We start from the raw sequence: 13,557 nt of genomic DNA, 5'->3' as shown, positions 1-13,557 counted from the left end.
GTTTGTTCCAAATAATAGTAGTGTTCCAAATAATAATAGTTTGTTCCAAGTAATAGCAGTGTTCCAAATAATAATAGTTTGTTCCAAGTAATAGCAGTGTTCCAAATAATAATAGTTTGTTCCAAATATTAGCAGTGTTCCAAATAATAATAGTTTGTTCCAAGTAATAGCAGTGTTCCAAATAATAATAGTTTGTTCCAAGTAATAGCAGTGTTCCAAATAATAGCAGTGTTCCAAATAATAGCAGTGTTCCAAATAATAATAGTTTGTTCCAAATAATAATAGTTTGTTCCAAATAATAATAGTTTGTTCCAAATAATAATAGTTTGTTCCAAATAATAGCAGTGTTTCAAATAATAGTTTGTTTCAAATAATAATAGTTTGTTTCAAATAATAATAGTTTGTTCCAAATAATAATAGTTTGTTCCAAATAATAATAGTTTGTTCCAAGTAATAGCAGTGTTCCAAATAATAGCAGTGTTCCAAATAATAATAGTTTGTTCCAAATAATAATAGTTTGTTCCAAATAATAGCAGTGTTCCAAATAATAGCAGTTTTCCAAATAATAGTTTGTTCCAAATAATAGCAGTGTTCCAAATAATAGCAGTGTTCCAAATAATAAGTTTGTTCCAAATAGCAGTGTTCCAAATAATAATAGTTTGTTCCAAGTAATAGCAGTTTTCCTAATAATAATAATAGTTTTGTTCCAAGTAATAGCAGTGTTCCAAATAATAATAGTTTTGTTCCAAGTAATAGCAGTGTTCCAAATAATAATAGTTTTGTTCCAAGTAATAGCAGTGTTCCAAATAATAATAGTTTTGTTCCAAGTAATAGCAGTGTTCCAAATAATAATAGTTTTGTTCCAAGTAATAGCAGTGTTCCAAATAATAATAGTTTGTTCCAAGTAATAGCAGTGTTCCAAATAATAATAGCAGTGTTCCAAATAATAATAGCAGTGTTCCAAATAATAATAGTTTGTTCCAAGTAATAGCAGTGTTCCAAATAATAATAGTTTTGTTCCAAGTAATAGCAGTGTTCCAAATAATAAGTTTTGTTCCAAGTAATAGCAGTGTTCCAAATAATAATAGCAGTGTTCCAAATAATAATAGCAGTGTTCCAAATAATAATAGCAGTGTTCCAAATAATAATTTGTTCCAAATAATAGTTTGTTCCAAATAATAATAGTTTGTTCCAAATAATAATAGTTTGTTCCAAATAATAATAGTTTGTTCCAAATAATAGTTTGTTCCAAATAATAATAGTTTGTTCCAAATGATAACAGTATTCCAAATAATAGCTTGCTACAAATAATAGCTTGTTACAAATAATAATAGCTTGTTACAAATAATAGCAGTGTGGAGTTCAATTAGTGAGCTCATGCATTCTGTGAAAAAGTAAATTCCGGCTCTTATTTAAGGAAGGAAGGAGCAAACGTTGTGTATGCTGGTTATAGTGTATTTCTCTCTGAAAATCTCACTCAAATGGCTGATTAGAGAGGGAAAAACATATAAAGAAGTGGAGAAAATGACAGGCTGCTCTGCTAAAATGATCTCAGATGCTTTAAAATGGCACCTAAACCTGAAAGAGGCAAAAGAAAATGAAAAACGACCATTGGAATGGATAGAATGAATAGCCAAAATGGCAAAGACTCAGCCAATGATCAGCTCCAGGAAGATGAAAGAAGGAGTAAAGTTCCCTGTGATACTGTTACAACGAGAAGACGACTATGTGAAGCCAAGATATCAGCAAGAAGCTCCCGCAAAGTTCCATTGTTGAAAAAAAAAAAAGTTGTGTTGAAGAGCTTACAATTTGCCAAAGAATCTGGTGATGTCCATGAGTTCAAGACTTCAGGCTGTCCTTGCCAGCAAAGGGTTTTCAACCAAGTATTAGAAATGAATATTTTATTTTCAATTTGTCCAATTACTTGTGAGCCCCTGAAATGAAGTGATTGTGTTAAAAAAGACTTAAGCAATCTTTTTGTTCAACCCACTGAATTAAAGCGGAAAGTCTGCAGTTCAACTGCATCCGAGTTGTTCATTTAAAATTCATTGTGGTCATGTACAGAACAGAAAGGTATGTGTGTGTGTATATATATATATATATATATATATATATTTTCTCTTAAGTCTAACAATGCAATGTAGGGACCTGCCCTACAAAACATAGAAGATGGGAGGAGGAGAGGAAAAGAGAGCTGAACTGTGGGGATAGAGCGTCCATTGATATTTAATGAAGGACAAATTAATACCCTAAGCATTTTGTTTCTGTCTTAATTCTTACAGGGGTTGGAGCTGCCAGATGCTTAACCCCCACAGATAATTTAAATAACCTGAAAAAGATGCTTCACTTCCAGCAGATAAAATTGCATAACACTGCTTTATTGTCAGATGCTTACAGCTGCCTCTTCCTTTCTCCCCTCCAGGGTTTCACCAGTTCATGCAAGTACTTTTTCCAGCCGGATCTATTTATTCTTCGGGAGGTTGATATCCCAATATTACAGGCAGACACGCCCACGCAGAAAACATTGTCACAATCTGGAAGCTCGGCAAGTTTCAAGTGAGTGAGACATTTACTATAAGATACACTGGCAGGCACATTTATCAAGGGTCGAATTTCGAATTCATGGGAGTTTTTTTAAACTCCCTTCAATTCAAATGAATTCAAAATTCGACCTGGGCAGATTTATTTAAAAAATAGAATTTTGAAAAGTCGGGCGAATTTAAACGACCCTAAAACTTAAATTGAATTCGATCAAACTCGATTCGAATTAGAATTTTTTTAACTAAAAACTCGAATTGAATTTGGATAATTCCCTAGTCGAATTTGACAGAATTGAACATAAACAAAAATTGAAAATTCGAATTTTCAATTCGAGCCTTAATAAATGTGCCCCTTAGTCACTGTGTGTTTGCATACTCTGCTTAAAGGGCCGGTAGCAACCAGAAATCATAATGCCTTATAATTACACCTTGTCATATTAGTTACTGCATCTATACATATCTTTTCTTGAGGGTATATTCTCATGTAAATAAGCTGTAAGTATCAGTTACTGTAACACTCACGGTATCAGGAACCTTGCGCAGTGACGGTATGCTCTAATGCACAGGTGAACCCTGTGGATTCCAGTGTTCACCGACGGGCCCGGGATTTCTGCTGCAGAAACCAACAAGGATGTGCGTAGCTAGAAACAAGTCCGTAAGCGAGGTACCGGCAAGGATTTAGAGAAGACATGGTCAAGAATCAGGTGAAGGGTTAAAGGCAGGTGTCTGGAATCGTAGTTAAAGGAACAGTAACGTCAAAAAATAAGTGTTTTAAAGTAATGAAAATATAAAGTAGTGTTGCCCTGCACTGGTAAAACTGGTATGTTTGCTTAAGAAACACTACTATAGTTTATATAAATAAGCTGCTGTGTAGCTATGGGGGCAGCCATTCAAAGGAGAAAAAGCTCAAGTTACACAGCAGATAGAAGATAAGCTCTGTCTGTCTAATGGTGTTATCTGTTATCCATTCGTTAACCTGTGCCATGTAGCCGTTTTTCAATTTCCACCATTGCTCAACAGCAGCTTGTTTATATGAACTATAGTAGTGTTTCTGAAGCAAACACATCAGTTTTACCAGTGCAGGGCAACAGTACCTGATATTTTCATTACTTTAAAACACTTGAATTTTTTGGTGTTACTGTTCCTTTAAGGGTCAGGCAGGAGTCAAAAACCAGGATATCAAAGTCAAAAATATGCTTTAGCAGGAACAGTAAACTGAAGCCTAGTTTGGGCACTGGCAAAATGGCAAATAGGCTATTTAAAGAGAGTTTTGGCGCCAAAATTCAAACACGCGCCGAACAATGACGTTACTTTGCCAGCGTTACTTCGAGTGATGGTGACGTCCACGCCGCGTGCGCTCTATTCACCTGTAAGCCTGGAAGAGACGTGCCGGGAGGTAAGGACACCAGGAGATCTCCCCGCGCGTCTTACAGTTACATTTTTATCCCACCTCTCCAAAGCCCTTTTTTGTGTTGTAATCCGTTAACAAGAAGCCAGAAGGGGGCAAACATAGCAGCCTTGGGACTGTGGGGTGACGTCATTAGCTGCTGTCACACTGGGCCATAAATTAGATATTCCAATGTATTTCTGGGCTCTGTATATAGAAATATATACAGTGCGCTGATAAAGAAATTAATCTGGCTCACACCTTTTCATGCGTCAGAGCTGATCTACAATAGTGGGTGGCTTTACAGAAGCAGCAAACGAGCAGTACAGGTATGAGACCCATTATCCAGAATGCTCTGGACCTGGGGTTTTCTGGAAAACAGATCTTTCTTTAATTTGGATCTCTGTACCTTAAATCTACTAAAAAAAATCATATCAAATCATATAAAGCCGATAGGTTTGTTTTGCCTTCATTAAATATTAATTATATCTTAGTTTAGATCAAGTACAAGCTACTGTTTTATTATTACAGGGAAAAAGGGAATCCCTTTTAAAAATTTAAATTTTTTGATTATAATGGAGTCTATGGGAGACAGCCATCCACTAATTCGGAACTTTCAAGGATAACAGTTTTCCAGATTCCATACCTGTATTTGGTATTTTAGTTTTGTCTCCAGCCACATGTATGCCCATATTCATTTTTTTTTTTAATCTCTGTTGTCAGAATGTTTATACCCGAATACACCCGGGAACTGAGGCTTCAGCTGCAGAATTGCACCTTGGACACCACACGGGTCCCTTGCCCACTGCTGGTTACAGTGGGATCCATCTCGGAGCTGCCGTCTGCCCAAAGGACAATGAACTGCAGTGAAAACCCCGAATGTGCTCTCCTCTTACACTCCCCGCCCTGGGGAAAATGGCTGAATGTGCTAGTGGAGATCCCCCAAGGGATAAACTCCAGCGTGTCATTCGAGATCCTCCACAAAACCTCAGGTTGGTTTCAGGGCACTGCAAATTACTATATTTATTGGATTATAGTTATGCTTTAAATACTTTCCTGTATTATAACACTAACATCTTGTGGTTTTCAGTGAAATCTGCAAGTCATATACAGTATGTATGGATGTATATAGGATAATGCCACCTAGTGGTTTATTTATCTATTACTGCTGTAAAAGAGTGATATGTGATGTATATGTAATTATATACAGGCCAATGGCAAGTTGTAGATATATCTGCTCTTTGTTTTTTTTAGGGGGTTGGACATGGCCTCCTCTTTGGAATAAGACGGTTTATTATGCTTATACAGATATGGTATCCGTTATCCAGAAAGTTCTGAATTACAGAAGGACCATCTCCCATAGACTTCATTGTAATCAAATAATCCAAATTTTTAAAAAGTGATTTTTCAGTTTTTTTTCTCTGTAATAATAAAACAGTAGCTTGTACTTGATCCCAACTAAGATATAATTAATCCTTATTGGAAGCAAAACCAGCCTATTGGGTTTATTGAATGTTTACATGATTTTGTATTAGACTTTAAAGACCAGTATCATAAAAAAAATGTAAAAGAAATTTTTTCTACATAACGAAAAAAAAAACACCAAGACACTTTTAAATTTAAATTCGCAAAGTCTTTATTAAGAAATAACTGACCGATTCTCTGCTTGCGCTCCTCTTCAGAAACGGCGTCGATCCATCATACGTCGCTTGATTTCTCCTCCCTGCCTTCTATAGGAGATAGCCAAGGAGGAGAAATCAAGCGCCACACGATGGATCGTCACCCTGTCGCCGTTTCTGAAGAGAAAAGCAAGCGGTGAATCGGTAAGTTATTTCTTAATAAACACTTTGCGAATTTAAAGTTAAGTGTCTTGGTGTTTTTTTCATTAAGTACAAACTATTTTTTTTTTAAAAAGATTCATGTTACTGGTCCTTTAAGGTATGAAGATCCAAATTACGGAAAGATCCATTATCCGGAAAAAAAAACAAAGTCCCAAGCATTCTGGATAACAGGTCCCATAGCTGTATATATAATCAAAGGAGAAAATGGTAGGCACTCATAGACATGCTTGTATAAGAACTTTATTTTAGGCAACAAAGCAAATGAATACATAGCCTCACACATTTCATGCCTTTAGGCACTTAATCGTAGGCTAAACAAAAACAGATCGGTATACCCAGAATATACCCCAAACCCACCAATCACCGGAGTACATTAATTAACCAATAGGATAGAAAAAGGAAGGGGCATTAAAACAACGTACAAAAAGGGAAGGCATCGAAGGGCATATACTCCTAGCAAATGGTTCATAATTAACAAATGACAACAAAAATACTATAGTAAATTATGCAAGAAAGCAAAATATACACAGTATATGTATATAAACCACGCTGGCATTTCTGTTTTCAGCCTGTAAACCAGGGAAAGTCATGAGCCGAAGGTCGGCGTTTACATTAATGGAACAAGCAATTCTCAAAGCTGCCAAAAATGCCACCCAGGCCGACACCAATGAAACCCAGTTGCTTGCCGTTGGCTCTGGCTCCTGTCTGAACAAGTACCCGTTAATACGGGAAGATCTTGATGTTGTGTCGGTCAGGTTCCAGTCCGTTAAAAACCCATATGTAGCAGTTTCAGCTGAAATGCCCTCGATTATGCTCCTCAATCTCGATTCCGATATGGACAGCGGTGGAATGCTGAAAATATCTTTGCAGCTGAACAAGGTAAACTATGTTTTTTTTGTTTTCTTTTGTTTTTAATTTCAAGCACAAAAAGGAAAGAGTTTCAGGCAGTTGTAAAGCTTAACGAGGAACCATCATGGAAATGAAAATGTAATATAAGCTTCATCATACTGAAATAAGAAGTTTTCTAAATACAATCGATTAAAAAATCTGTACCGTTTCTGAAATAATCAAGTTTCTTTTCATTCTCTCTTTATTCAGGAGTTGGGTGTCAGTTTTTTATTTCAGTATGATGATTATATTTCATTTTCGTGATAGTTCCACTTTAAATTCACCTCTTATTATGCTCACTTCTTTGTTTATATGTTGGTTATTCCTTCATTTATTATGCATTAGGGCACTGTTACTATGGGCATCTCACAGCCAACCATATACTTCCCAGCTTAAAGGGGTTGTTCACCTTTGCATTAACTGTTAGTAAGATGGAGACAATTTGCAATTTTTTATTATTTGTGTTTTTTTGAGTTATTTAGCTTTTTATTCAGCAGCTCTCCAGTTTGCAGTTTCAGCCATCTGGTTATTAGGGTCCATCTTACTCATTAAGATGAGTATTAAAAAGTAGAAATAACACAACAACACAATAACTATACATATGTAGCCTTACAGAGCATTTGTTTTTAGATGGGGTCAGTGACCCCCATTTTAAAGCTGTAAAGAGTCAGTAGAAAAAGGCAATCATTCAAAAACTATATAACAAAAAAAATTAGACCAATTTAAAAGTAGCTTAGGACTGGCCATTCAGTAACATACTTAGAGTTAACTGAAAGGTGAACCACCCATGTTTTAAGTAATGAAAATATACAGTACTGTTTCCAGATGCTGAGAGAGGGATAATGAAGATAAACTTGATTATTTCAGAAACGATACAGAATACTTAATTGATTGTATTTAGAAAGTTTCTTATTTCAGTATGAGGAAGCTTATATTACATTTTCATTTTTGCGACACAGTTCCCCTTTTAAATGCAAGACGAAACATCAGTAATTGGTTTTAATTGAGTTCTTTTGTTTCAGACGACCATGGGAAATTCCTCTGCGACTGTGATCGCTTGTTTGAGCGCTGATTCCCCTGTACTCACATTTAACACCTCCCAGAACTGCGCAACAGGTAAATGTGCCTCTAAAATAATCCGTTTCTGAAATCTAAACAACCCCCCCAAGAAGAAACAATGGGTAGAAATGGTGAATGCCTCAGTTCCCATGTACCAACTTACATTAGAATCCTGCACGGGTCCATTTTTTGGAACCCGTACCCGCAATCTGCAACCCGCAACCCACATTCTTACCCTCTTGGACCCGCTACCCGATCCGCAAGTACCTTATCCGCAACCCGGACTAGCGACCCGCTGACCATCAAGAATCAGGAAGTGCTGCTGTAAACCGGAAGTGACATCATCGGAGGTAGGCGTGATCAGGGGGGAAAAGGAGTAAAACAGGAAGTGCGGACATTGTAAACCAGAAGTGACATCATTGGAAGTAGGCATGATCAGAAAAAAGGAGTAAAAATCGCCATTGAGAAGAACCGCGGCCCAACCAGCGACCCCGCAGAACCGCCGACCCGCATCTATACCCGCAACCCGCAGGGTACCGCAAGTTTTTGCGGGTAACCCACGGGTACCCGACCCGCTGCAGGACTCTTAACTTACATATCTAAGCAGGGGATGCCCCAAAAAGTTTGAAAAAATATGGTCCCCATGGCTCACTGAACATCTACCAAGTCAGATACCCCGTGCCGACCCATAGGTGAGAAATCACCTTACTCCTTCAATACATTCCCTCCCCCCCATCCCTAAGAAAGACAGTAGACATAAATAGAGGGAAAAGGTTAATTTATTGTTGACAGAAATAACTGAAGGCATTACTTTTGCATTACTGACACAGAGACCGTAAGATACTTTGGCATAAGGTTCTACATACAAGAAGGAAAATATTTGTTAACAATTCCAGACATGCAAAACTAAATAATTGCATCTAAATGCAGTAACGTAACTAAAGGGGGGCGGGCCCTGGCGCGGGACGTGCAGCCGGGCCCCGTCCCCCTCCGTACGGCCAGAAACAGCCGAAGAACTCAGTGGCGCACAAGCTGCCGGGGGGGGGGGCCTGAGGGGGTGCGGACCCTGGTCCAATTGCACCCCCTACTCCCCCGGTAGTTAAGCCACTGTCTAAATGCTAACTGTCATTAATACACTTAGTGAACTAAGCAAAAAAAACTGACTTTAATTTGTAACTTCAATACATTTCTTTTTTTACTTTTGTTTGTTTGTGGGAAAGTTAAAACTCAATAAAAAACAACTTGGAAAAAAAAAATATTCCGTTTCTATTAAGCTGACTTCAGTGTATTCCAAGTGTGCAGGCTGTAAAGCAATCATTCGTGATTTAGATAAAGCATTTGAATCTGCTCTACAGACAGCACTATGTACTATGACTGATAACTACTGTAAATTGTCTTTTCCCAGCTTTTTCTCAGGGTTATACATTACTAATGGACCGCTCCATGGCAGACGTTTCACTAAACATCCCCTTCCCAGTGACGGCCAGTTGGTACCTATCTATGCAGCTGCTTTGCCCACTGAATGACAGGTAAATAGCAGTCTCGTTTCTTTTTCTTATAACTAGTCTGCAGATAATATCTAATATATTTATTATGCGCAAATGCATTATTAGTGGTGCTTGCGAAGCAAAGCATCACTACTGTTATCTTGCAAACTTATTTTTATTCTTCTTCCGTATGAAAGTTTGGCGCGTAACTAGTCCCGCACCGTTTGTCCTAGACCCATGAATGAGGTGTCAAATCGTGCGGCTTAATCGGGAATGGGGTGGTATGACTTTTCTAAGGGGTGGGTGGTTAATTGCCCCTTGCGGGGGCAATTAACCACCCCGAAAAGTCCCATAGATTAACATTGAGGCCAACTTTTGACGGATTCTAGCGCAGAGAGGGAATCTTGTAGAAACGTTAAATTTACCACATTTGAAGAGGTTTGCGACCTGTGTCAGATGATACCCCACACGAGGGTATAAGTTTTACCCCCGGGGCAGGAGAGGTCCCCAAATTTGCCCCATTGACTTATAATGGGGAATTTATCGAATAATTAGTTTGTCGCAGACCCATGAATGAGGTGTCAAACCGTTCAGCTTATTCGGGAATGGGGTGTTGTGACTTTTCTGTCCTATTTTGGGGACCCAAAAAAGTGAGCGGAGCCGCAAACAACCAATCAGATTTTCCCTATTGACTTCAATGAGAAAATGTAAACAGCTGTAATTCTCACAGTAATAAAGCCAGAGCTCCCAAACTTGGCACCGTGGGTCACTGGGTGACTGCGGCCAAAATTTACAAAAAGTGGGCGGAGTCTACAACAGCCAATCAAATTTCAGCCATTCAATTAAATAGGAAAATTTTAAACTGCTGCCGCTCTTAGACGGTTAATGGCAGGGTCCTCAAACTTGGCACAGTTGGTCACTGGGGGACTGGGATTAAAATTAAGAAAAGTGGGTGGAGCCAAAACCAACCAATCAGATTTCTTTGATTGGTTTTAATGGGAAAAATTAAGAAGGCTGCCATTCTCTCAGTATTGATGTCAGGGACCTTGAATATCACAAATGTGGTCGCTGGGGGTTTCCACTTCAAGTTTAGAAAAAGTGGGCGGAGCCACCAACAACCAATCAAATTTCATTCATTGATTTTCAATAGAAAAAAATAGAAATGCTGCCATTTTTACACATTAAATGACAGCATTCCCAAACTTTGGTATGTTAGTCACTGAGTGACTGTGGTTCACAATTAGGAAAAAAAGGGGCGGGGCAACAACAGCCAATCAGATTTGGGCCTGAGTTTTGCCACGGCAAGCACCACTCACATTTTCTTCAGGAAATGTACCTCTCTAGTTATTATTATCATTCAAATCTTCTTGCTTGGTCCTCTTGCTGGGTTAGGGTTGCCACCTTTATTAAAGATTTTTACCGGCCAGTGGGGGGCGGGCACCAAAAGGGGGCGGTCCGTGATGCTAAAAGGGGGTGGGGCTACGTGCCGTGCCGCAAAAGGGGTGGAGCAACATCGCTGAGACGTGCACAGCACTGGAAAAAAGGTAGGTTTTTTGCAAATTGGGGGCAGGCCAGGGGCTTTTTTAAAGGGTATTACAAATTACCGGCAATTGCATTGCCAGTAAATTTGTAATACCGGCCCCGGCCTTGGCAGGTGTTTTACCGGCTAGGCCAGTATAATACCGGCCGGGTGGCAACTCTATGCTGGGTACATGCTGTAGATATTTAGGAACAAACATCTCTCCGTTTAGTTTTTCTCTTTCATTTCGTATCACTTAACAACCAATTGAATCAGGACAGTTACAGTAACGAGAGGGAACAACAACTTCATCTTCAGCCTCCTCACATTGTGCACCAACAGTTGACAGGAAGTGATGCAGCTCTCACTCAATCAGGAAGTGTGTCAGTGAAAGGCACAACTCTGTCCATTCATTGGCTGATATCAGCTAGCAAGTATGTGTGCACTGATTTGTGTGAGAGCACAGGGCCTCATAAAAGCTACAGAGAGAGGCACATGGCTATTTCAAATGACAGTGTTTCTCTATGGGATTATGTGATGGCACAAACTATTACATGTGATTTATTTTCACACAGATTTGCCCAGTAACTGATATTTACCTGCACAAACCTCAGACCCTCATGCACATAATGAGCCAGTGTCTCTGGCCAAACATGGCTGTCACACTGCAAGTTCTCTCCCATTGTGGCTCTAATAGTCTTTGCTTTGAGCCCAAATACCATTGTTTTCCCCATAGGCAACATAACTTATTTTATCTTCACTATTCCTCTCTCAGTATCTGTTTCTCTTCATTCCTTCTTCATTCAGGAGCTGGGTGTCAGATAATCATTGACAGTTAGATCCAATATGTTATAGGGGGGCTCCTATAATACATGAGTGATGCTCAGAGTTCCCTGTATAACTCAGCCTGCAGCCTTGTGCCTTTATATGGTCACAGAACAACCCCTCAGTGACTTCTAATATCCTTATCATTTACAGTAGGGGGTACATTATCCCTTATAATACATGAGTGATACTCAGAGTTCCCTGTATAACTCAGCCTGCAGCCTTGTGCCTTTATATGGTCACAGAACAACCCCTCAGTGACTTCTAATATCCTTATCATTTACAGTAGGGGGTACATTATCCCTTATAATACATGAGTGATACTCAGAGTTCCCTGTATAACTCAGCCTGCAGCCTTGTGCCTTTATATGGTCACAGAACAACCCCTCAGTGACTTCTAATATCCTTATCATTTACAGTAGGGGGTACATTATCCCTTATAATACATGAGTGATACTCAGAGTTCCCTGTATAACTCAGCCTGCAGCCTTGTGCCTTTATATGGTCACAGAACAACCCCTCAGTGACTTCTAATATCCTTATCATTTACAGTAGGGGGTACATTATCCCTTATAATACATGAGTGATACTCAGAGTTCCCTGTATAACTCAGCCTGCAGCCTTGTGCCTTTATATGGTCACAGAACAACCCCTCAGTGACTTCTAATATACTTATCATTTACAGTAGGGGGTACATTATCCCTTATAATACATGAGTGATACTCAGAGTTCCCTGTATAACTCAGCCTGCAGCCTTGTGCCTTTATATGGTCACAAAACAACCCCTCAGTGACTTCGAATATCCTTATCATTTACAGTAGGGGGTACATTATCCCTTATAAGTGCCTTTATAGTGAAGATAAACTTTATTTCGAAATTATTTTCGAAAGATTATTTCAGAAACAGTACATCATTTTTAGCTTCACTATTCCTCTCTCAGCATCTGTTTCTCTTCATTCTGTCTTCATGCAGCAGTTGGGCGTCAGATATTCATTGACAGTTAGATCCAATATATCTTATAGTGAGGCTCCTTTTGCCTAGAAGATGTATTAGAACTCACTCTATTAAAATCACCAGACATCATGTCTCTCTACATGCAGAATTTGTGCAAAAGGCAGTTATTTTGTTAGATTTTGTTTGTACTGGAATCAGTTATTTGAGTGAGCTCTAATACATCTGCTAGGAAAGGAAGCCCCCTATAAGATATATTGGATCTAACTGTCAATGAAAATCTGACACCCAACTGCTGCATGAAGACAGAATGAAGAGAAACAGATGCTGAGAGAGGGATAGTGAAGAGATAAATGTGATTATTTCAGAAACAATGCAGAATTTTTAATTGATTGTATTTAGAAAGTTCCTTGCTTCAATATGAGGAAGTTTATATTAAATTTAAATTTTTTGTGATAGTTCTCCTTTAAAAACATGGTGGATTGTGCCTATGTTATGCACTTTGCTCCCTGCCCTCGTACCTCTAAGCCTGGGGCAAGGCAGATCAGGTTGATCTCTGCCCATGTTTCAGTTCCACGATCGACGGCATCCTTTAGTGCGAGACCTGTTTGCCCCACTTTGGTGAATGAGGGGGTTAAAGATGTAAATTTGTTTCTGTTTCCCCCCTTTAGTGACTGCCAGTCCCTGTCCCCTAGAGTACTTTTTGGTTCTGCTCTCAGTCCATGCGAAGATAACTGCGGGCCCAATGGAGATTGCCGGCTTCTGCGAAGGAATGGTTACCTCTATGCTGCCTGCAGCTGCAAGGCCGGTGAGATTTCTCTTGAGTTTCTTTGTACTGTTGCAGCAATTTATAGCAACCAGTTGGTGGTTTGCTTTGCTGTGTTGAAACTGGCTGCTATAGAATTCTAAACTACTGCAAGGTTATACAGGTACGGGACCTGTTATCCAGAAAGCTCAGGACCTGGATAACATATCTTTCCGTAATTTGGATCTTCATACCTTAAGTCTACTAGAAAATCATGTAAACATTAAATCCTTCCAATAAGGATTAATTATATCT

The 13,557-nt window shown here is 38.9% G+C and overlaps 1 protein-coding gene across 1 annotated transcript in view; it reads left to right on the top strand.

The window, feature by feature from the left end:
• The window catches only part of pgap6.S (post-glycosylphosphatidylinositol attachment to proteins 6 S homeolog), a 47,077-nt gene that overhangs the window by 26,530 nt on the left and 6,990 nt on the right, over positions 1 to 13,557 (top strand). The window contains exons 4-9 of the mRNA XM_018239332.2: positions 2,423 to 2,556; positions 4,651 to 4,919; positions 6,337 to 6,647; positions 7,679 to 7,772; positions 9,121 to 9,244; positions 13,169 to 13,305. Coding sequence (XP_018094821.1) covers positions 2,423 to 2,556; positions 4,651 to 4,919; positions 6,337 to 6,647; positions 7,679 to 7,772; positions 9,121 to 9,244; positions 13,169 to 13,305 — 1,069 coding nt within the window. The remainder of the gene's footprint in view (positions 1 to 2,422; positions 2,557 to 4,650; positions 4,920 to 6,336; positions 6,648 to 7,678; positions 7,773 to 9,120; positions 9,245 to 13,168; positions 13,306 to 13,557) is intronic.

The sequence above is a fragment of the Xenopus laevis genome, chromosome 9_10S, assembly GCF_017654675.1.
Source record: "Xenopus laevis strain J_2021 chromosome 9_10S, Xenopus_laevis_v10.1, whole genome shotgun sequence".
NCBI classification, from domain to species: domain Eukaryota; kingdom Metazoa; phylum Chordata; class Amphibia; order Anura; family Pipidae; genus Xenopus; species Xenopus laevis.
The sequence above is the reverse complement of the archived record's forward strand: the minus strand, read 5'-3'. Positions and strand labels throughout refer to the sequence as shown.